The following is a 24446-nucleotide window of genomic DNA, read 5'->3' as shown; positions in this document are numbered from 1 at the left end:
GATCCATTATGGGCTGCTGTTTGAAAATGATCCCTCCAATTCGTCTGAACTGCATATCGAAAAATGTACATTATTTACATTCTGATATGAAATGAAAACTTGTTAAAATGATTCTGTACATGATGAATAATAATATGTGTACAACGGTAAGGACACTGCTAATAACAGATTAGTCTAACTTATTAAAGTGTTATTAAAACATATTAAACAGTTACTCATTAGGTTGTAATGAGCGAGTGAGTATTAGTGCAATTTATATTATTGGCTATTTCATGCGAGAGCCAAGGATGAAACATCTGTGGGACGAGCATTGAAGAATAACCTAAGTCTGGCGGGTTTTTCTGTGCACTTTTCAAACCCTCCAGTTTCCTCAGTATCTGTAGATAATTCGTACCTTAAATCGCGCCGGTGCTCTCCGTCCACCAGGTGCTGGTCTCTCTGCTCGTGCTCAATCTCCTGCACGCCCTGGGCCTGGTGCCTCTGAGGCCGTACTCCCCGCCCCTGGGTGAGAGGCTGCTGGCGCCCGCCGCGTGCGCCGGCGCCCGGGCCGTGCTGGCGGCGTGGGACCAGGCCGGCGGCTCCCACGGCGGCCTCTTCCCCTGCGCCGCGCGCCTGCTGCCCCTGCTGACCGCCGCCTGGAGCTGGGGCCTGAAGCTCCAGGCGCCGTCGCCGCCGCTCCGCATCGCTGTGCCCGTCGCCACCCTGAGCGTTGTGTCTGTGGTTATCACAGGTAAAGTCTACCTGTCGGTCTAGCCTCTTACTGGAAGGCGTATAATATTAATTCATAGAGTCATATCTCACACAGTCTTACACCTTTTAAACAATTCATTTCTTATTTCTTGATCTCCACTATATCATTTATTATGATATAGTGGAGCTCAGGGGAAACTATTTCGATTTTGTCCACCAGATGTATGTCATCGAAGTCTCTTTGATGACATACAGTATTGGTTGTAAAACCAACCTCCTGGACCCTGAATTGGCCATTATTTGCCTTTTATTATATTCTCACGCATTCATTTTCTACAGCCACCCAAATTTGACTGGAACCAACACAGACGTCCCAAATCGAATAAAACAACAACCTATTATTACTAAAGGTTCTGAACAAAAATTGTGTGTGTTCTGAGACCCGGCACATGGGACAGATCTGACCTTAACACTACGGCGGGATTATGGTTTTCGTCATGTGCGTCCCAGACACCTCTAGTTCTTTCTCCCCCACAGCCTCTCAGGGTCTATCGGGCGCGGATCCTCTGGAGTTCCTCTACGCACCGTTGGGCTTGGTCCTCCACAGCCTCTCGCTGGCCTGGCTGGCAAAGGTGTCCGAGTTTGAGCGCCGGCGTCCGCCAGGCGCCGGGGCCTCCGTTTTCGACCTGTACCACGTCCACCTGGTGAACCAGAGCTGGGTGCTGGGCCCGCTGTGCCTGCTGCACCCCGACGGCCCGCTGCAGGCCCTGAGTCGCGGGAGTTGGTGCAGCTTGCTGTTCCACGCCTACCTGGCGGCGCTGCTCCTGCTGGGGATGGTCCTGCACGCCCTGGTCGACCTGACCGCTCTGCGCTTCTCGCCGCTCGCCGCCGCGCTGCTCTCCTCGGCGCGGGAGCAGACGCAGCCATTCCTCATGTTGTTCAACTTTTACAGGGACTGGGGGGGTGTTTCCCAAAGGAGTGGAAAAGTGAAGTGTACATTTTAAAAAATGCTGCGTGTGTATCACAAGTTATTTTTCATGCAATAAGACTGGGAAGGGGGCAATGGATATTAAGAAAAGTTCATCAATGAGTTGGATCAGCTGTTCAGTGGTGGCGATCAATATCAGTGTCAAATATTGATAGTGTTGTATAGTCCCCACCCTGAAACCCAATACAGCTAGACTTTAGACAAAATGTAATATAAGACCAGATAAATTTTTTTTATCATTTCATTAAAAAAAAAAAAAAAAAAATCGAATCCTTGAAAAATGTGTTTGCTCTGGTCCCCTTTGTCTAATTTTACATTTAAATCCAAGATCTGAAAGCATTCAATGTGACAAATATACAGTAACAGAGGTAATTGGGAACGGGGCAAATACCTTTTTCACGGTACTGTATCTAAATAATTATTGAAAACAAATATCCTGAAACAGCCTCAAATGGTAGAGAAAGGTTGCTTTTGTTTTTGTCTCAATGTAGAAGCTTTGTCATAAATGTTCTGTAACACGTAACCTGGTGTTAGAAATTGCCTCAAATTGTACTTTGATTGTTTGGTTCTGTAAATGAAAGTGAACAATTTACAATTTACCAAAAACACTGGTAAAGCTTTCCTAGTTTACAGCTCACCAACGTAGATGAAATCATTTGTTTAAATTCATTATTTATTGTTTAACCTATTTTCTGGTCTTAAAAACAGTGTAAACATTTTTTCACAGCGTCAATAGAAAAAAACCCAAACTTTTATTTCTAATTCAATATGCTTACAAGAACCATGGTCATTTTAAGTGCTGAACACAAAATAAACAGACAGAAAAGTAGAACAAACACCTGATGTAAACCGAAAGAAAACAAGGATTCGTACTTTCACTATTTTCCCGGAGCTGGGACCCGGAGCCGGGAAAAAAGTGAAAGTCCCGGCTCCCGGGCTCCGGGGCTCCGGGGCTCCGGGTCCCGGGTCCCTTCTCAAGGTTCCTCATCAGGGCTCAGCGTTGGGGGGCAGGTGGAACCCCAGGCTCTGCAGCAGGTTGGAGGCCGGTCCGGCCAGACCCGCCTGGGAGCTGAGGGACTCCAGCAGGTTGGTGACCAGGTTGAGGTCCACGTCCAGAGGCTGGATCTCCTCCTCCTCCTCCTCCTCCTCCTCGTCAGGGAGATCCTCTCCCACCGTGGGATGGGGGGAGCCGTTGGAGAGGGAAGCCTTGTCACCATTCTGCTGATTAGAGATGGATAGAAGTATGAAGAGATAGATACTTTATTCATCTCGGAAGGTAAATGGCATTGTCTCAGGAGCTCACATCAAAAAACAATAAGCAGTAATATTTGCAAACAACAGAATGAAAATATAGAATTATAATAATGAAAAATGTGAAATATATAATAAACCTCACAGTAAACTGTACACAATACATACAATATGGCAGGATAAGTGAAACTAAACCTGAACTTGTACATTTTAATACAATACAGTTAATTAATTCTATTATATAATTAGAGGCCCCAGAATCGTGATTGTGGCTTGTGATTGCGATTGTGATTTTGGTATTTTTTAGTATTTTTAGAGCTTATTGTGCGTAATCACCAGGTGTCATGACATTTCACTGCATATATGTATGACTGTATGTATATGTATGTGACAAATAATCTCTTGAACTTTAACCAGTATAAACCTGAGGAATTTAAGTGGTATAAACAGAATATTGAGAGAAATCCTAAAATTAAGGTACGATTTTCCAGGATCCCTGGGGAAAATTGAGGCACTGCATGTTAAATAAGTATATAGGAAACAGTTTATGATAATAACATAGTACTAGTAATAGTAACTAGGAATAACGATGGGTTTCTGAAATTTTTTGTTTTGTTTCACAGTTGTTTGGTGATATCAGTTGAATATAAAAGTTAAGTTGGGAAAGGAGGGACAGTAAAAATAAAAATAAAAAGGTTTGTGGCGTTTAAGGGATACAGTAGGTTGTTTCTCTATCCGAGCAAAACAAGGATTTACACAAACTGGAGTCGCATGGACCTCATGGCCAAATCAACCTGAAACTACTTTGCTCTCGCACCTATGGAAGAGATACGTTCCCACGAACAACCGCACCTTCTGATGAAAGCTTCTGCCGATGTTAGTTCCCATCAACTCCTGGTCCATTTCCTCCATGTATTTGCGAAGTCCATCCAGAGCCTCCGCCCCCACCTCTCCCCGTGGACCGGAGAGACCGTCGTCCCCTTCTTCCTCCTCCTCCACCTCCTCCTCCTCCTCGCCACCGTCATCTTCATCGTCATCGAGATCGTCCGAGTCCAAGTCCTCTTGCTTGCTTCCTAGAAAGAGGAGTCGTGTTAAGGAGACAACTTTCGGCAAGGAAGGTAACTCCACGCCTGTGACGTCCACATACCCAGTAGTCGGTCTATGGCGTCGGCCATGGAATCTGCATCGAAACTGAAAGGCTCTCGGGAACGAGCGCTGGGACACAGGAAGAGAAAAAATTGGGCTGTATATTTTCTGAGCAAATAAATTAATAAATACATCTGGAACATACACATTTAGGAAGATCAAAGACTGGTGTCTTATTATAAGTACTTATCAGTACCTTAACGCTCGAGTACATCTAAGGCGTCCCTCAGATGGACAGTTCTGGTTTCATGTTGAAGACATGCAAGGTTCTTACCAGGTCCTTGAGGTACTTGAAGTTTGTTCTCAGAAATGTAAGTACTGTTATGTTTACCTTCTCAAATTGCCCCTTTTGTGCTGAGTTGCTTATAAATGAATAAATAAATACATTGTTTTGCATCCTTGAAAATGAAAAAAAAAATATATATATATACAGTATATTTGATTCTAAAAGTACTTGAAATTCCTTGAATTAAATTTTGGAGTCAGAATGAACCCTGACTGTGTGTGACGATTGTGAGAATAACATTGGGAAGATCAGCTAAAAATTGTATATCCATAGAACATCAATCTGGTTTTATCTTATTTCGATCTACATTCCTTGTGTTTTAATTTAACTTTAATTTTATGTTAATATAATGTATATTTCTTTCCCTCATTATTATTTTTTTCATTATTTATTATATTGTAATCTATTTTATTTTTTTGACTAGTCTGTCCGTCCGTCTCACCAGGGCAGCTCAGCTCCCTCGTGGGACGACATGGCGGTGAGGAAGTTCTTCATGCCCTGGGTAACGGCGACGAGGCTGTAACCGGCCTCCTCTTCCTCCTCCTCCTTCCTCTTCTTCTCCTGCGTGTGTTCCGCAGGACCCCCAACACTCACGCCTCCCCCGCTTCGCTCCTCTAGAATCCGGTCCAAATCCTGCGCTGTAATGTCGAGCCAGCCGTCACCTAGAGAAGGACACAAACAACAAGAAGTAACAGGAAGAGGAGGAGGCCTGTGAAAGCCCTTTTAAACCTGCAACAACAATGAAATACATTTAATTAAATCCCTGGGCGCCTATAGATACGTAAAGATACTATACAATTACAACTGCTTACACACACACACACACACACACACACACACACACACACACACACACACACACACACACACACACACACACACACACACACACACACACACACACACACACACACACACACACACGTTCCACTCACTATCAGCAGGGGGCAGCAGTGCCTCCCGTCTTCTCAGCTCCTCCAGGTTGAATGGAGGAGCGTTCTGTAGCAGCTGCAGAACCTCCTCGCCCGGGCTCCGGCCACTGGAACGTCACATGCAAGAAGAGGTGGATGGATGTGTGAACAGACACAAAAAGGTAGACGCGACTGCACACACAGTATTTATTTGCCCAAAACCCACAGTCCTCACCTGTTTGTAGAAGAAAACGATTGTCTGAAATACATTTCTGCTGAAGTCATCAGTTCTTTATACTTAGCCGAACCTTCAAGTTGCCCCTGTATCAATGACAATATCCATTAGAAATGTTTAGCATTCTAAGGCCGATTCCAGGGTTCATTCTGCCATTACAAAATGAAATTAAAGGACTTCCAAGTGTACATTTTTAAGGACTTAACACAAAACAAATAATAATGATCAATTTTCAATGTGATCTTTATTCATTAAAACATGTGTCACACACAAGTGTCTACTTCCAACCACACTATTATTATTATTATTTTTTTTTTTTATTAGCAGGGGGGGATATCACACGTTTTTCCTTCAAACAATTCTTTGTTTAGTCAAAAGAAAAGTGAACAAATTCGTAATACTTCCAACTCAAAATAGTGGGCTCACCTTGAAGTAGCCATTCCTCCTTAGACTCTCCAGGAAGCCTTTCCACTGAGGGTTACAGCTGACTGGGGCGTCCGGCTCCGAGGACGGGGGCCTGCACTTGGAGCACAGGATCTCAAAGCCGTGGGCCTTGAAGTGAAACCACAGAGACGAAAATATACACAAATACAAATCACAAATGACCGTTTCCAATTTATCATCATCACTCGTCCAACGATCTGAGGAAACAGGTAGATCGTCTCACCAGCTTCATCCCCAGCTCGTGTGCTTTGTACTGTGGGTCGGATCGGGCGGGCAAGGTGAATCCACTCCTCCGGTCCGGGGTGAACTGCTGCTGCTTGAGCTGGGCGTATAAGCACCGCGTGAACGTCACCTGGAAATTAATTGGATTCATTTTAAAATTTGAAACCACCCTCTACTTGCGTAGTAAATGCTTTGAACGTACTCTGAGGATGAGCGTACCGTGGTGAGGACTTGCGCGTCAGGTGGAAAGGTCTTGAAACTCCGACAGGCCTGGAGATCGACCGGATCCCGGAGGTAGAAGGCGGACACTGCTGACGCTACCAGGTCCGGTCGCTGCGCCAGGATTGCGACCAATCCTGCGGGAAGAAAGCAGTGGGCGCGGTGGAGGCCTGCTGTGATCTTTTCTGGGTACCTAAAGGGAAGGACACATGCATGCATTCTACCATTACAAAATTAAATTCAAGGACTTCAAGTACTTTTACATTTATTTATTTTTTAACGCACAAAAGGACTTCCAGCAAAACACATATAATCAATTTTCAATGTGCTCTTCGTCAATTAAGATTTAATATAATATTAATATCATGGTCTATTTGTATTGGTATATCCATTATGTATATTTGAATAACAAAACCATGGGGAATATCACAGGTTTTCAATGATCACAAAGGACTCTTCAACCACTTCAACACAAAAGGCTATTTTCAAGGTATTCCAGTACTTCATTTTCTGAGGACGAAATTTAAGCACCTCAAGGACCTGTTTAGAACTCTGATGCACACACATACACACACACAACCATTTATATTGCTAATTGCTTCGTTATTCACCTGGTTATGCATAAACACCGACTGTATTATTTTAAATGTCCTCTCTCTCACCCCTCTAGTCGCTTCCTCAGAACAGAGCGAATCTTGGGGCTTGCCAGGCAGCCATCTGCTTGGGAATAGAGAAGAGCTAATGCCTGTGGCACACTGGGCACGACATCTTTAGGAATCCCTTTTGCACTGGTACGGGACGGACAAGGCAGGATGTGCAGCTCTCCCCTGTGAAGGAACACCTGACAAGAGGGCAAGGGAGAGCGATGTCATATTTCAACATAAACTATAAGACAGGGTTCATTCTGGCATTACAAAATGAACTTCAAGGACTTTCATGTACTTTTTTTAAAGCACTATTTTTACATTTTGAAGGACAAATCATCCATTTTCAACGTAATTTTTATTTATTAAAATATAATATTAGTATTATTGGCTATTATTATATTAATATATCTATTATATATTTGTATCTATAGTATTAATTATATTGTCATCTGTTCTAGTGTGTCTATTTCCAAATATGCTGGATTAAATGTATATTTCCCTGGCATAATCTATGTCGTAAAAGTGATTCTGGAAACAAAAATGAATACATTTGAAAAACAAAACCAGGGGGAAAACCAGGTTATCAATGTTCGCTTTTTTTCAAGGAAATTCCAAGCACTTCAGCTATTAGCTAAAATAGGGGCTATTTTCAAGGTATTCCAGTACTTTAATTTCTGAGGACAAAATGCAAGCACCTCAACAACCTGGTAAGAACCCTGCATCAGAGAAAAAAATAATGTACGTCTATTTGCCCATTGTGTTATTTTCCATTTGAAATCAGGACAACCCACCCTGTTCTCGCTGCTTTCAGGGTTTAACCACTTGGGAAGATACTCTGCGGCTTCGATAAGTAGAAACTCCCCATCGTTGTCCTCAATGCTGTGAACGGAAACATTTCAAGAGTTAGGAGCAGAGAGGTCCATCAACTCGCACCACAATAGGGGCCAAAGGTCTTCAGAACAAAGACAAGGCTTGTGTGTTACCTGGCAGCTAGTTCGGGGAAGGTCTCTGTTATCTTTTGGAGGAGGTACACAATGAACCACTCATCCTCGACGTTGTCCCCAAACTGTGTGCTGCCTCCTATGTGAGCAGGCAAGGTTCCTATGAAGAGAGTATGTCGACTTATTTACAATACATCCTTAAAAACAATGATCATATCAAAACCTACTGCTTCCCCCATCCCAAGCTTGAAGCTGTGGATAGTGCTTTACAATCATTGCTTTGCGTGAATTCAGGCACAAGTTCCTCGTATGAAAGTTCCCTGGATATTTAGCATCTTTAGTTTAATTCACATTTATAACGAGGACACCTCTGGATGTTTTTGATTTTTCGTTTGGAAACAAATATTTAACACTCAAAACACTTTGTGACTCAACTGGATGGGTGTAATGTACACATATTGAAACGTGAGTGGCCTTGGTTTGGGAAGCGTGGCACCTTTTTCGGGCTGGTACTTGAGGTTGAACGACTGGTGCTGCCAGATGTGCTGCACGAGGAGTGGAGCGACCTTGGCCAAGACGTCTTCGAGGAGTTGCGTTAGACGCTGCTCGAGGGTTTGAGAATCCCAAACCTGGGGACGAATCGGGAAGAGTTTGTACCGCACCGAGTCTTCCAGAGCTCTCCTGGACAGCTGGTCCATCGCGGCGTCCATTAGAATTCCCCCCCTAGTCAAAGATACGTCGAAGATAATGTTAATGTTGGACACATACACCGATTAAAAGTCACAGTGAGTGCATCGAAAATATCTAATTTGCAGGTCTCTGGTAATTCAAAAAGTGTTGAACAATTAACAACGTGTGTAGGTATCAGTAGATCTTACTCAGGGATAACAGTTGTCGTTCACCGCGGCGACGTCGCTACCACGCTCTCTGACATTGTTTTGGTCCAGCCCTAAAATCCCCCCGACTAGGAACTCGCATATCAGGTTTTTGTTCCTAGCCTCGAAACGTATCCAAATCCCGTCCTTTGCTAGATAAAAAATACGAGCTATTAAAAACGACAAACATTTTCAAACACATTTTAACCGTTACAAAAACATTTTTTTTTTGATCAATGGTTTATTTGCTTTACCGTGATGGCGGGCGATATTTCAGGGACGCAATCTCGCCGACGCGGTGCACGGCGGGAATTGTAGTGACACTCGACGCGGGGAGCTTCCGTTCAAAGGCGACGGGAACTTCATTTCCCAAGCCTGGTATCCATGACAGCGTTGTTGTTGTTGTTGTTGTTGTTGTAGTAGCAGCGGCGGCGGCGGCGGCGTCCACCAGCTAAGGCCCCACCAAATCCCCACTAATGCCTGCGTCTTTTCGCTCCGGGGGTTCATTCAAAATACGACGCCACGCCACTTCGCGGGGGGGGACGTCGACACGCACGGGCGGGCCCCGCGTCCGTGTCGCCTTTCGATGGCTAATGTGAAACTCGGCGTCACAGCGTTCCGCGTCCATGGCGCTCCGTGTTCCCGTTCGGCACACGGGGTTAACTCGAGCCGCTTCGTTTCCGTCCGAAAGAAATGGAACGACGTAGAGTCTGTGCTCCAATGAGCTAGCGGGGAACCGACCGAGGACCAGGGGGCGGGCGACCGCCATGCGAGGGCAGGGGGCGACTTTGTAAAACAGCGGGAGGATGATTTCGAGATACAACCGACGACCCGTGTCCCACAAGCTGGAGATGTGAGTACAGCGCAGCGTTTGCTTTGTTTTTCCCCGGCCAGTTAGTTTGCTTCTGTGAGTGGAGTCCTCATTCCCAAACCTGCAATTTAAACCTCTTACTAACCATCAGAAGCACACCTGCCTGCGTGACCCGTGGAGTGTCAAGAGGGCGACACTTCCTTTTTTTGTTATTGTTTTCTATGTTGTTGTAAACTATTCGATTATTTTACTATTATACACTATATATTCGATATATATATACTTTATATACTGTATATACTGTATTCATCTCATCACCGTCATCAGTCTCAGTCTCGTTCACGCAGTCTGTCAGTATTCACTACACTAGCGTTCGCAATGGCCACGCCCCCTTACCGTGAAATAACACTATATACACTATATACACTGTATACACTATATACACGATATACACTATATACAATCACCACGCCCCCCTTACCGTGAAATAACACTATATACACTGTATACACTATATACACTATATACACTGTATACACGATATACACTATATACAATCACCACGCCCCCCTTACCGTGAAATAACACGGGTCCTCTCTTATCCTGGTCCGAGGAACGGAACTCGGTCATTAAGTGAGGAGTACCTATATTTCTCATTTACCCTCAACTAAGAACAGATACTTGAACAATGTACTTAAGTACAGTAACCGTGTGCTCGTACTTTGTTCCCTTCCGATAACTTTGAATAAAATTGACCGTCTACCCTTTTACAATTGCATTATTTCCCAAATGCACATGGCTGGTCATTGTCCTACATCTCTCTGCCGTGTAGCCGGGGGTTGTCTCGGAGCAGCCTCGACCACCACCCTCTCCCGGAGGAAGCAGACGAGGCCCAGACCCCACCACGTTACTTGCATGACCTTCAGGAAGCCGTCTCCATTCAGAATAGGTACCGTGGAGCCAGATTTCAAACCAGACAGCCTGAGAAGAATGAATCACAACCAGAATGAATGTATTCCGCCAGGTGCATTTACATGTAGGGGGAATTTGTCATGGTGATTATTGGGGTGTGTGTGTGTGTGTGTGTGTGTGTGTGTGTGTGTGTGTGTGTGTGTGTGTGTGTATATATTTATATATATATGTGTGTGTGTGTGTGTGTGTGTGTATTTATATGTATGTGTGTGTATGTAGCTATATATATATATATATGTATGTATATGTATGTGTATGTATGTATATATATGTGTGTGTGTATGTATATATATATGTGTGTGTACATACATATACACATACACACACACACACACACACTGGCCACTTTATTAGGTACACCTGTTCAATTGCTTGTTAACACAAATAGCTAATCAGCCAATCACATGGCAGCAACTCATTGCATTTAGGCATGTAGATATGGTGAGGATGACTTGCTGAAGTTCAAACCCAGCATCAGAATGAAGAAGAAAGGGGATTTAAGTGACTTTGAACGTGGCATGGTTGTTGGTGCCAGACAGGCTGGTCTGAGTATTTTAGAAATTGCTGACCTACTGGGATTTTCACGCACAACCATCTGTAGGGTTTACAGAGACTGGTCCGAAAAAGAGAAATATCCGGTGAGCGGCAGTTTTGTGGACGAGAATGCCTTGTTGATGTCAGAGGTCAGAGGAGAATGGGCGGACTGGTTCGAGACGATAGAAAGGCAACAGTAACTCAAATAACCACTGGTTACAACCAAGGTATGCAGAATACCGTCTCCGAACGCACAACACGTGGAACCTTGAGGCAGATGGGCTACAGCAGCAGAAGATCACACCAGGTGACACTCCTGTCAGCTAAGAACAGGAAACTGCGGCTACAATTGGCACAGGCTCACCAAAAATAGACAATAGAAGACTGGAAAAATGTTGCCTGGTCTGAGTCTCGATTTCAGCTGCTGACATTCAGATGGTCGGGTCAGAATTTGGCGTAAACAACATGAAAGCATGGATCCATCCTGCCTTGTATCAAGGGTTCAGGCTGGTGGTGGTGCTGGTGGTGGTGGTGGTGGTGTAACAGTGTGGGGGATATTTTTTTTGCACACTTTGGGCCCCTTAGTACCAATTGAGCATGGTTTAAATGCCACAGCATACCTGAGTATTGTTACTGACCATGTCCATCCCTTTATGAGCACAGTGTACCCATCTTCTGATGGCTACTTCCAGCAGGATAATGCACCATGTCACAAAGCTCAAATCATTTCAAACTGGTTTCTTGAACATGACAATGAGTTACTGTACTCCAATGGCCTCCAAAGTCACCAGATCTCAATCCAATAGACCACCTTTGGTATGTGGTGGAACGGGAGATTCGCATCATGGGTGTGCAGCCGACAAATCTGCAGCAACTTCGTGATGCTATCATGTCAATATAGACCAAAATCTCTGAGGAATGTTTCCAACACCTTGTTGAATCTATGCCACAAAGAATTAAGGCAGTTCTGAAGGCCAAAGGGGGTCCAACCCGGTACTAGCAAGGTGTACCTAATACGTGTGTGTGTGTGTGTGTGTGTGTGTGTGTGTGTGTGTGTGTGTGTGTGTGTGTGTGTGTGTGTGTGTGTGTGTGTGTGTGTGTGTGTGTGTGTGTGTGTGTGTGTGTGTGTGTAATGCTAATCATCTGTAGACATGCACCAATAATCACCATGACAAATTCCAATGTGTGAGTGTGTGTGTGTGTGTGTGTGTGTGTGTGTGTGTGTGTGTGTGTGTGTATATGTATGCATGTATAGGTAAAAGAATAATTAGTCAACTATATAAAAAGGCAACTTTTCCTGTCCACAGACAAAAATGGATGGTAAGACAAACCTACCAATAGACTGACTTTGTGACAGAGAAGCTGATAGACATGAGGGCTTTGGCTAAGTACTGAATGACAGATGGATAGAACAATATAAACTGTTTACAGACAGATAGTTAGCTAGGGAAGTCATGGATTTTGTAGATAGATGGATAGGTACTTTATTTATCCCCGAAGGGAAATTGCAATGTCCTAGCAGCTCACATAAAAAAAAAAAGGAAAAAAAAAACAATAAAAAATGGAAAAAGCTAAAAATGAAAAAGGTCTGAAAAATTAAAGGTCACGTCAAACAATGACATACACAGTCCTATGCAATAATTTATGAAATAAACAGTGAAGCAGAAAGATGAATGTAATTTGTGCATAGCAAACAAAAAGATGAGTCATTTTGAACCAGGTGTAATATTAACTGAAACAAGTCAAGTCACTCCACATGAAGGCTGCACAATAGACACACATATTCAGTTATCCCTGCTCTGATAAGAGCGTTCTGTAATGTTACACCTTCTTGAACGGGCCGCTGATTCTCGGGCCTCATATCACATTGCCTCCTTCAAATTCCAGTAGGTGCAAGCAGTATTCAATTACATTTCACATTAACTTTTACTCTTTGCTTCCCACTCGGAAACTCATGCTGTTAAGAATGACTCCAATCTCTCTTGCTCTAGACTGTCTGAGTGGATGGCGGCGACACAAAAATGCCGAATTATATGCAATCAAAGTATACAATTTCATCAAATTGCGAGGGGTGGTTATTGTTCAGGTAAGTTTGGCCCCTGGCAGAGGTAGAAGATGACTTTGTTGTAGACCTGTGAACTCTGTAAATAAAGAAGCATTGTGTTGTGTAGAGCCCTAATCGATGAGTGTGGATGAACGTTGCTCTCGATTCTAGATTCTTTAAACCACGATCATATTCCTGTGATTGACCAGTTACCTCAATTTTGATATGATATTTTGGGTAAAACAAATTAAATTTGCTTCACTGTAACACAGCCATTCAAAGCCGGGAAAGGACACATTCTAAAGTATATGAGTATAAACCGAGACAGTGTCGTCTCACAATATGGATTTTTTTTTTTGGCATATTCTCAGCTCCACCGTACCTCATCTACAGCAGCGAACCCCACAGGTTGCAGGAGGGTCGCGAGGCCTTCGGTAGGTTTGAGGCGTATGTTTCCCCATCGTCAAATGTTGGTTGTAAAAACAAACAAAACCCAAGACCGCAGATTCTAATATAGCGTGCCCCCTAAAAACCTTGCTTTCTCTAGCAAGAAAACCAAACCAGTTCAGACCAACAGAGCCGTTAATATATACACGAGGGGGAAAACAAGGTATTGCGTCTAAATGCCGGGAAGCCCCTGATGTACAGAGCGTCCGCGTCCCGTGTCCCATTCTCCACCAGCTCTCAGGCGTCCGGCCATTCCGAGTGTCCCACAGCCGCCATGAGAGACACTCCACAGTCCTGGTCGGGCATCCACAGCTACACGGGGACAGGGGTCTCCACCGAGAGGAGCTCCGTCTTCTCCTGGGGCTACGATGTGAGTAACCGTCCCCGGAACACCAGCAGAATGAGGGTTTTCAGTTGGTACGTGTGTGTGTGTTTGTGTGTGTGTGTGTGTGTGTGTGTGTGTGTGTGTGTGTGTGTGTGTGTGTGTGTGTGTGTGTGTGTGTGTGTGTGTGTGTGTGTGTGTGTGTGTGTGTGTGAGTGAGAGAACTTTTTTTTTGTCAAATAGCAAAAAATATATATAAATACAGAACAGAAGTAGTCAGATATAGAAAAATAAACAGAATATACAAAATGCAATACTATGCACAGGATGAATTATTGTTGGTTATATGGGATTTCAATTATAAATACAAATTATTACGATGAATAAACTAGATTATGAGATATTAGAACCGATGCTGATTTACTTTACAAAAATTGTCTTTGGCTTTGGTATGTAACTCTTTACACGCCTTACATTGCATTTGATCTGATTTTCATATTGGTAGCATGTCTGCTTCTGACAGTCCAGTGGGAACCCTGTTCCAGCCTTAGTTGGTCTGCCGCGTACGCCGGGCTGGATTCCCCCGGGCACTGCCTTGTTGTAATCCTATGCTTTCTAGCTTCAGTCAAAAACTTTCTAGAACTCAATGATTTATTTAGCGTTGTCCTCAGACTGCCTCTGCAAAAAAAATATATATTGGGCCAACGCACACACAGACAGCATCAACGCTTACAACTCCACCGAGTCCTCTCCGCTTGCTCACTCGCTCTCTCTCTCTCTCTCTCTCTCTCTCTCTCTCTCTCTCTCTCTCCCTCTCAATCTATCTCGTAGCACATCCAAATATGTGAACAGCCCGAGTTGACCACAAATTCATCGGAGCGCCGTAGGAGCTTGTCGTTTGTGAGATAAACAAAGCTCTGCAGCGAGCCGCCAATAAGGAGCTCGACTATGATCCAGCCCGTGTCCTAGGGGTGGAGGAACAATTAGATCATCCCCCTGAGCTTTTCCCTTCCTCCCCCCTCCCACCCCCCTCAGGAGTTCGACAGGGTGGCTTCCCGCCAGGTGCAGCTGATGTTCGAGGAGATTGACAGAGAGCTGTACGAGGGCAGCGGAGGTGAAGAAGGGCAGCTCGGCGGTCTTCAGGACGAGTGTCAGCAGTGGGCCGCCAGGTTCCCACATCTCCGGTAGGTCACCCCCCCCACAAAAAAAAAAGTTGCAAATGGTCCCTTACCCCCCTTGGGGATCAACACTCAAAATCAACACTTTTCCTTTGGAAGTATAAATACATTGTATGAAGGTTTTAGTTTGCTCTAAAACCTCCTGAGGATTCTTCGCCATGCTTTGCAGTATCGCAAATATACCCCAAGCCAGACCTCTGTCCAAATGCACGGGATTGTTTAACAAACACGGTCAAGGTTTAATTTTTATTTTTTCACTTTTCTCTTAACGTCTCCAAAAGGGTATATTTCTTGATTTTAAATTATCATCGCTCGGTGCTGGGTATTGAAATTCAATTATTTTAAGCCATCAAAGTTGCAAGTTGCGTCCATCCTATCAAGTGTGAAAACATTCCATCCCAGATTTCGATACCTAATTTATTTATATCTCTGCACCATCAGTGAGCCGAAAGTGAAACTTAATGTTTGTACGGTACGACTTCAATTTCCACAGCCCTTCGTCACCAGTTAAAATTTTCCAGTTCCATATAAATACTATGGGTGATTTACTTATTTCAAAAAGTGTGATTAATGATTGTATTTGAAAAAGGAGTTTCATTACTTAGCTGGAAAAAATGTATTTAATTTTGATTGGCACTGTAAAAAGTACTGTTCAGCAACCAAGATTTAAGTCAGTGTACTGTATCGGGTATAAAAACTGTGTGTGTGTGTGTGTGTGTGTGTGTGTGTGTGTGTGTGTGTGTGTGTGTGTGTGTGTGTGTGTGTGCGTGTGTGCGTGCGTGCGTGCGTGCGTGCGTGCGTGCGTGCGTGCGTGCGTGCGTGCGTGTGCGTTCCCAGTATCCTTGGCACTCAGCTGGTGTGTCCCAGCGATGAGGGCTTTCAATGGTTTGCCACCTCGGGGAAGGGCGTCCCCGCCAGTGAACGGTCAGCAGACACCGACGGCACCGCCAGGAGCCAGGACAGCGACAAGGGAAGCACTGAGTGAGCATATACTTTCTTTGATCAAAGTCAAATAAATGTTAATATTTCGGTCACATTCCTATATCTAGTGATTTAAAATAAAAATAAAAAATAAAAAGTGTTAGAATCAAGTGGAAAAAGTGAAACATTTACATAATCGTCCTTGCTGCGTGGTGTAATGCTGGACTTCATGACAGGCGTCAGACTTGTTCAATCGCTCCTCGGGAAAGCCCAGCGCGTGCCTCTAAGCCGGTCTGGCTGAAGGGCTGGCTGGTTCACAGGCTGCTTGGCTGGCTGCCTAAACATCTGACTTCTGTTAGACTATCAATTATGGATGTGCGTTAGTTGGCTCTGTGTTTTTGTGACCTAGATACTACGGCTGTCAAACAATCAAGTTGCTTCTCTGTCGGAAGAGTTCTGCGATGATTGGCCCCTAGTGCTGATTTGATTCCTCAACGTGTGTGTGTGTGTGTTTGTGTGTGTGTTTGTGTGTGTGTGTGTGTGTGTGTGTGTGTGTGTGTGTGTGTGTGTGTGTGTGTGTGTGTGTGTGTGTGTGTGTGTGTGTGTGTGTAGGCTGAACGTACAGGGCAGGAGAGCGGCTCTTACCGCTGCAGAGGACCCGGGCAGCCCCCCCGACACTCCAGGAGGCTCCCAGGGTCCGGACTGGCCCCGAGTGATCGCGGCGGAGGGCCTGATGGAGGAATACCTGGCCTTAGACAGCAGGGACCTGTGAGTCGCAGAGTCCTCTACGACTATCACGTACCTTTCTGCGGTTGATAGTCATATCTTCCATGTTTGTTTTCTTTTGTTTCCGCAGGGATGACGAATGGGCACAGGAGGGTTCGGAGTTTGGTCGAAGGCGGCACTGCCTGCCGCCGGTGTCGCCGCACCGCTGCCGGCGCCAGGCCGTGCTGGACCTGCTGTTCGACGACGTGTGGCGGCAGCTGGTCGGCTGGATGGACGAGCTGGTGCAACGCCACTGGGAAGGCTGCGTCTCAGGTCTGGCAAGACCCGACCTATACGTACAGCATATCAATATGTGTTTGTTCCAGTCCAGGGTCGTGAGATCATCATTTGTAAACATTTTGATAAATTGATTGATTAATTAATATTTTTACATTGATAGCAAGTATGCAAACATCAAATCCCGGTACTTGAAACATCTTTGCTCCAAAAAGAAGCAATTTCAGTTTCTCTAAATGGGAGGGACAAGAGTGTCTCCTCTAATCCACATTTTTTGTCAATATATCTTGATGAAAATATATGCATTAATTTGATTGTTCAATGCGTTAATATAAATAATAGGTTAATAATAATAGCTTTTTAATAACAGCTTCATTTATAAAGCACCTTTATAAACACAGTTTAACAAGTGCTTTGACAGAGAAATAAAAGCAAAGTGTTCAGATCAAGAGGGTAAAAGGCAAAGGAACATTAATAACCAGTGATTAAATTCATTCATTATATTGTAAAAGCAGATAAATAGACAGAAAACAAATAAATAGATACAATGTAATAATAAGAAATGGAACTAAAAGGATAAAATAAAAATAAATAAGTAAAAAATAAAATAAAGAAAGGGGGTGACATCACATAAAAGCAGATCTATTAAAATGGGTTTTGACAAAGTGACTTAATGAAGTCACTGACTCTGCCATCGTATCTCCTCAGGCAGGTCGTTCCAAAGTCGAGGGGCCCTGACAGAAAAGGCGCAGTCACCTTGAGTTTTAAGTCTAGACTTTGGAAAAGCCTGAGGATCTGAGGCTGCTCACTGGCTCATATGGGACCTACATTTCTGTTATGTAGCTTGGAGTCAGACCCAGACGTGCTTTAAAAGTGATCAGTAAAATCTTGAAATCGGTTCTGAATTGAACAGGAACCAATGGAGAGAAGCCGGGATTGGGGTGATGTGTCTTTTGGAACCAGTAAGAAGCTGAGCTGCTTAGTTCTGAACTAGTTGGGGGTGACTTTTGGTTGATGCCAGAAAGGAGGGAGTTACAGTCGTCTGGTCGTGAGAAAATTAGGGCGTAGATTATTTTTTCCAGGTCGCTGTGTGATAGTATTGGTTTGATTCTTGAATTGGTTCTCAGTCAAAGGAAGCAGGACTTGACAATTCTCTTTAAGTTATGGTTCGAAATTTAGGCCAGAGTCAAACAGTACTCCCATGTTTCTGGCAACAAACTCCACATTTGAGGACAGAGTGCCAGGGCCACTCTCAATATGACTGGTAGAATTTGGGGGAGTGAACAATATGATTTTTGATTTAGAATTATTGAGTTCTTCTGTGCCATCCAACAGTTGATATCATTGAGACAATCTACAACAGCAGCTAGGCTGTTTGGGTCACCAGGTCTGAGGGGAAGGTATATCTGTGTGTTGTATGAAAAGGGACAGTGTGTCTGGATAATTTGGCCAAGAGGCAGCACATAGAATGAGAATAAAATTGGACCTAAAATGGAACCTTGTGGTACACCACAGGTCATTTGGGCTGTGGAGGACGAGTCGTTACCTCTGGAGACTGCAAAGGTTCTTTCTCAAAGGTAGTAATAAAACCAGGCAGTGCAGTGTCCCTGATGCCAACCCAGGTGTAAAGACGGTCAATTAAAACGGCGTGATCTACAGTGTCAAAGGCTGCACTTAGATCTAAAATAATTAAAATTGTACTTTCCCCCGTCAGCTGCAAAAAGGATATTGTTGGTTACTTTGAGGAGGGCCGTTTCTGTGCTATGTAAAGTTCTAAAACCAGACTGAAATTTCTCAAACATGTTATTATGACACATACAAGCTCAAAGCTGGGATGATACCACCTTTCCTATAACCTTTGATAAAAATGGAAGTTTAAAAATGGGCCTGAAATTGTTAAGCTCAGAGGGATCAAGGTTTGGTTTCTTTAAAAGAGGATTGATAACAGCATGTTTAAAAGCAGAAGGAAAAATGCCTTTTTCCAGCGAGTTTTTTATAATTGATAATAAACTGGGTCCAATTGTGTCAATCACCTCTTTCAGAAATGTGGTGAGGATAATGTCAAGGCTGCACGTGGTTGATTTAATGTGGGATGGAGTTTCAAACAAAAAGCCCAAGACAGTCAGACATGTGTCATTAAAATGGGAGACGAGCTCCTCTGTGTTAAAATCTGGATAAAAGGCAGTTAAAGGTGAAGCCGCAGCATTGAAAAGCACAGAAAACGTACTCGCTGACGTAGAGTTAAAAACATGACGGCAGACAGGGTTGTTATGATTAATAGTAAATTGGGATCAGATCACACTGAATAAAACCACTTTGAGATCGCACACACATGTCAAGAACATCCATAACATCACTAACCAAAGTGTGGCTGGGGCAGCAGTCAAGAATGTTAAAATCAGAATTTTGTCATAATTTGACATAAAATGAGATAACAACTCAAGAAATTCTTGGATAAAAACATTATTTGGTCTCGGTCTATAAATTATTAAAATGATCACCGGGGCCTTATAATTAAGCCTAAAACCAAGATGTTCAAATGATGTACCCCCCCGCCCGAGAGCCTGGGTTGATGGAGAAATGTAAAAGTCAGGGGGGACTGATTTTCACATTTCTTTTACACCTAAGAGGACTGCAGTCTTCCTGAGTTAACCAAGTCTTTGTGATGATAATAAAAATTCAAATGATAATAATAAGTAAGAAATCATGACAAAAAAATGATTTGTTATCTTGAGATCTGATGTTTAAAAGACCAACGTTTACAGGTTTACAGATAGCAGCAGCAGCAGCAGAAGGGAACAGAGGTTGTTTGGGAACTCAAATGATATCATTATGGTTAGCAGCAAGGGGGCGTGATAATGAGCGCGCCACCGTAGGTCTACGAAGGGAAATGATGGTGGTTATGGTGGAAGGCGTAACAGTCCCGTTTAGGAGAGCTGAGTGGGCAGCTGGAGTAGAGGATGGAGGAGGTGACTGTATAGTGGATGCATGTGTTGGACTCACTGACCGTCAGGAGGTGAATGCGTTGCAGGAGAGGAGTGCCAGTCCAATGTTTATGGAAAGCAGACGGGATCCTTCATGGTTTGGATGGTGGCGATCGTCCTTCTCAAATTTTGGTTCTTGGCGTTGCTAAGGTTCAGGATAGAGATTTGTCAGTACTTAAAATATTCCTGAATTCTGTGGTGACTATACAGTATAGGAGTTTCAAATATACAATCCCACAGGAACATAATTATTTTAAATACACCCAATTTGTTTATAATTTAACGAGTGTTCAAGTCCTGTCTTTACCGTCATTGAAAGGGGTTTCAACTGTGATTGACAGATGATGAGAATCACTCCCAGAGCTGCAGCCCTGCTCAGCCGGATCCCCAAAACCCCTTCGTGCTGCTGTCCACACCCCCGACGATGCTGCCCAAGCTCGGCCAGACCCGGGCGCCACCTCTCACCGCCAGCGTTCAGTCCCAGGTTAGTGGTGTCCACCCGACTCCCTCTGCTTCCAGGTGATCAGGTCAAATGCTCTTCTGGGCCATGTTGGCAAAAGCATTTGCATCACCGCTCCGCCTGTCAACTTGTGTTGATCAGATTTGGGGTGATGGTTTTATCTGTGCTTTACAATTCTTACTGTTTAACTTAGCTATGTCACTAAGTAGATAAGTAACTAAATAGTTATAAAAAAGGTAGATATGTACCTAAGTAGATATGTACCTAAGTAGATATGTATGTGAAATGTAAGTTTTACAAGTAGTGTCTATTGCCGTTACCAGTATCCTTAGCCACAAGGATTTAATTCCTGTTTGCAAATCACTGTTGCGTTATTCACACACCTGATTGTCGGCACCTGCCTGTAGCTCTGTTCACCCTCTTTCCGTGCTGCTAATTTATTAATGTGTCAATTTTTCTTTCTTCCCGATTTCACCTCCTGCCTTTTACCAATTTTTCCTCCACTTAATCTTTCTGTCTTTCTCTCTCTCCTCATCCCTGTGATCACACATTTCCCTGCTTAAAGAACACAAAGTCCAGACGGAAATCCAAAAACCAGAAAAAGCCATCCGCTGTATGTAACTCCTTCATTTAGAGCCAAAAGGGTGGCGCACTGTGTGCACACCTTCCACGGCGGTTCATTAAACTAATAATAATAATAATAATAATAATAATAATAAGAAATGTGCTTGTGCCTGTTGATAAAAAAACAATCATCACAGCCAGTGCTGAGCTTTCTATTGAAATGTTTGTCCTTCATAACTTTCCTTTCTCTCACAAAGAACATCAGAATGTTTGTCTCCTGACTTCACCGCATGATGTATAATAGTTTATTTTTGTAAACACGGTACATTTGGAAGAAGCTTATACTTAGGTGTCTGGCCCTTCTCTTTTCTATTCTAACCATGTATTTTTGTTACCTTCCCTCTGTTTTGTCCCTTCCTGCCATGGCCTTTGGTCCCCCCCCCCGCCCATCACCACCTTTGTTCTTTACATTCCCCATCATGCACCCCTTCCCCCGCAGCCGGGAAGGGTGCCCGGAGTAGCGGTGCCCCATGACAATCTGAACGATCTCATCGTGATACAGGGTATCCCCCTGCAGCAGAGGAACCTGGGAGTGCTGGACAAAGCTATGTACGTACACAACCAGCCACCACCGCCCATGGACGCTCACATGTTCTCAGTACAACAGAAAGCAAATGTTTCATACGGTTGTACGTTCCCTGAAAACATCCTGGATGTGAGAGGGGCATTGACACAGCTCGCTGATTGCCTATTGTCTGGATCAAATCTTGGCACAATCGCGCCTACCTCTATAAGACAACCTCACTCAAAAATGAAATAAAAGTGACTTTTCAATAACATGTGCCATGCCATGACCAGGTGGCGGTTGTAGCAGCTGTCCATTGTGTTCTCGTGCAGGGAGCCGGAGGAGAGGGCGGAGCGGGCGGAGCGGGTGTCCCACCGTCCGGGGTCCAGTGCCGTCCCCGCCGGAAAGTCCCGCCCCCGCCGGGCCCTGGAGCAGAGCTTCTCCTCCCTGGCGCGGCCCGCCCAGTCGGCGCGGCGCCGAAACCCTCCCCCGCGCACCCTCTTGCCCATGGTGCCCAGCCTCGCCCAGGCCAGCGTGGCGGGGTCCATGGATGAGGTGATCCGCGGGACGCGTCTGTGAGTTTCGTTCTGTCATTCTTCCGTTTATCCTGCGCCCTCCTTTCTCCCCCTCCTCCTCCCCCATGCCCACCCCCATCCCCGCCCCCCGCCGCCTTCTCTGAAGTCGTGCAGACCCAGAGAGAGAGATAGCGATTACTTTGAAACCAGCCTGCCTTTCAACTTGTGCCTTGTGGCACTGTTCAGCAGCAACGGTGGGGGGTGGGGAGAGCGATCTAAGGAAGGGGATGGAAGGGAAGTCGTGCGCGTGCAGCCAACTTAAAGAATGAACTCATCGTGAACCGCAGTTAGCTTAAGTGTGCCAGTTAGGTGCTTTCTTTCATGTTGGCGTTTGGATTCCGCCGCAACGTTCGGCAGCTAAGACCCGTGGAGCGGGCGGCTGCCGCGTCTGAGCGAGCGGGTGTGTTGTTCTCCGCAGGCCCATGGCCAGCGACCGCCTCAGCTCCCCAGCGACCGCTCTGAGCCGGAACACTCTCCTCCCCCCCATAGCCACCGGAGAGCCAGAGTCCTCCCACCCAGGACTTCACCCCAAGACACAGGTGCAACACCACTCGACTCAAGCCACATTTTAACAGAAAATCAATCACTCAAGACGAGTGTAGGTACTTAATTCCCTTTTAGACTATATATTGTGACTAGACAAACTTTAGGACGAGCCGTATGTCGGCAGTTAGCTGGTATGTGTCCCTGAACAGGTGAAGCGACTGGATGGGTAGTTCATCAGACACTTAATGGCACCAAATAAGGGGGGAAAAGAAACTAACATTTTGTGTTTGTCCACCTAGCGTCAAAGAGGCTCGTCCAGCCGCGCCAACAGTGCTATCACCGATGAGGCCGGCACTTTACACCCGAGGGACCGCTACCACCCGCTGGACGTGTTCTCTCGGCCCAACACCACTCACACATACAGGGTAGGGTGCAGTTTGTCCCTCCACACTGAGACCAGCTCCTGTAACTGGATATATCGGCTAGAAAAAAATTGGTTTTACTCTAATTTAATCTAATCTAGCCACAAGTAGTTGTAGTAGTCAACCCTTCTCATATCAGGGACCTTCAGTTTGATACACATGAGGCCACGGACCCCATTTGATAAGGTTGTGTGTCTGGGACCCCAATGCGAGAAGAGGTAAGATGATTTAGCCCAAGCTTCCATACCAGTCTGTACTATTGTTGGTGAGATAAAAACAGTCATTATTTTACGTTCTCCAGGGGTGCGAATGTCTTGTAAATAATGGTGAAATGTAGCTATTCATGCTATCGCTGGGGACCCCCTGGAACCTCTTGAAAGACCCCTGGAGGGTACTCAGATCCCATGTTGAGAACCACTGGTTTATATTATACAATTTGTATTAACATCACAGAACGTTTCCATTTGTTTGCGTGTGTAAAACAGTTAAAATTGGACGGTTTTGTTTTCAGTCCGACACGCCGTACCGCAGGTCCTTCACGGTGTTGGACAACATCGGCCAAGGACGACCAGGCAGAGCCTCTGTGGACACAGGTAAGACTCTGAATCAAAGGGCAGGTCTTGTGGGGCGTTCCAGGTATGCAGTGGTTAGCGCCTTCTAAAAGAGGTCCAAGAAAGGACAACCGGTGAACCGGCGACAGGGTCATGGACGTCCAGCCCGTCTGGTCCGATCCCACAGAAGAGCTACTGTAGCACAAATTGGTGAAAAAGTGAATGCTGCTGTGATAGAAAGGTGTCAGAACACACAGTGCATCACAGCTTGCTGCGTATGGGGCTGTGTAGCTGCAGACGGGTCAGAGTGTCCATGCTGAACCCTGTCCACCACAAAAGCCCCTACAATAGACACGTGAGCATCAGAACTGGACCATGGAGCAATGGAAGAAGGTGGCCTGGTCTGATTAATCATGTTTTCTTCTACATCATTTGGATGGCCAGGTGCGTGTGTGTTGTTTACCTGGGGAAAGTGATGGCACCAGGATGCACTATGGAAAGAAGGCAAGTCGGGTCGGCGGAGGCCGTGTCATGCTCTGGGCAATGTTCTGCTGGGAAACCTTGGCTCCTGGCCTTCATGTGGATGTTACTTTGACACGTACCACCTACCTAAACATTGTTGCAGACCAACTACACTCCTTCATGGCAACGGTATTCCCTGATGGCAGTGACCTTTTTCAGCAGGATAATGTGACCTGCCACACTGCAAACGTTGTTCAGGAATGAGGAACATTACAAACGGTTCCAGGTGTT

The 24446-nt window shown here is 44.9% G+C and overlaps 2 protein-coding genes across 5 annotated transcripts in view; one reads left to right on the top strand and one right to left on the bottom strand.

Moving 5' to 3' along the window:
* Positions 1–1519: 1519 nt before the first annotated feature.
* On the bottom strand, positions 1520–9197 carry ecd (ecdysoneless homolog). Of its 3 annotated transcripts, XR_013844574.1 has the most exons (16): positions 9110–9197; positions 8859–9007; positions 8477–8703; positions 8023–8140; positions 7831–7918; positions 7055–7233; positions 6393–6585; positions 6175–6303; positions 5934–6059; positions 5508–5593; positions 5297–5400; positions 4804–5023; positions 4077–4144; positions 3782–4002; positions 2552–2899; positions 1520–1645 (listed from the first exon to the last, which is right to left on the bottom strand). XR_013844574.1 is itself a non-coding variant. In XM_080016177.1 (15 exons), the coding sequence occupies exons 3-15, from the start codon at positions 8688–8690 to the stop codon at positions 2666–2668; spliced, it is 1980 nt and encodes a 659-aa protein (XP_079872303.1). In that variant the 5' UTR covers positions 8691–8703; positions 8859–9007; positions 9110–9197; the 3' UTR covers positions 2392–2665. The 3 variants fall into 3 exon arrangements, 2 of the variants coding, with proteins under 2 accessions (XP_079872303.1, XP_079872304.1); XM_080016177.1 differs by lacking the exon at positions 1520–1645 and having other exon boundaries at positions 2392–2899; XM_080016178.1 differs by lacking the exon at positions 1520–1645 and having other exon boundaries at positions 2392–2896.
* Positions 9198–9394: 197 nt separating this feature from the next.
* fam149b1 (family with sequence similarity 149 member B1) overlaps positions 9395–24446 on the top strand; it is a 16339-nt gene continuing 1287 nt past the window's right edge. The window contains exons 1-14 of one of the 2 annotated variants that reach the window (XM_080016600.1): positions 9395–9708; positions 10499–10615; positions 13898–14033; positions 15021–15169; positions 16001–16144; positions 16697–16852; positions 16941–17122; positions 20412–20554; positions 21096–21143; positions 21594–21703; positions 21992–22234; positions 22653–22773; positions 23020–23145; positions 23654–23735. In XM_080016600.1, coding sequence (XP_079872726.1) covers positions 9662–9708; positions 10499–10615; positions 13898–14033; positions 15021–15169; positions 16001–16144; positions 16697–16852; positions 16941–17122; positions 20412–20554; positions 21096–21143; positions 21594–21703; positions 21992–22234; positions 22653–22773; positions 23020–23145; positions 23654–23735 — 1804 coding nt within the window. In that variant the 5' untranslated portion in view covers positions 9395–9661. The remainder of the gene's footprint in view (positions 9709–10498; positions 10616–13897; positions 14034–15020; positions 15170–16000; positions 16145–16696; positions 16853–16940; positions 17123–20411; positions 20555–21095; positions 21144–21593; positions 21704–21991; positions 22235–22652; positions 22774–23019; positions 23146–23653; positions 23736–24446) is intronic. The other variant, XM_080016601.1, reaches the window with a different exon arrangement.

The sequence above is a fragment of the Zeus faber genome (genome assembly GCF_960531495.2).
Source record: "Zeus faber genome assembly, chromosome: 16".
NCBI lineage: Eukaryota > Metazoa > Chordata > Actinopteri > Zeiformes > Zeidae > Zeus > Zeus faber.
The sequence above is the reverse complement of the archived record's forward strand: the minus strand, read 5'-3'. Positions and strand labels throughout refer to the sequence as shown.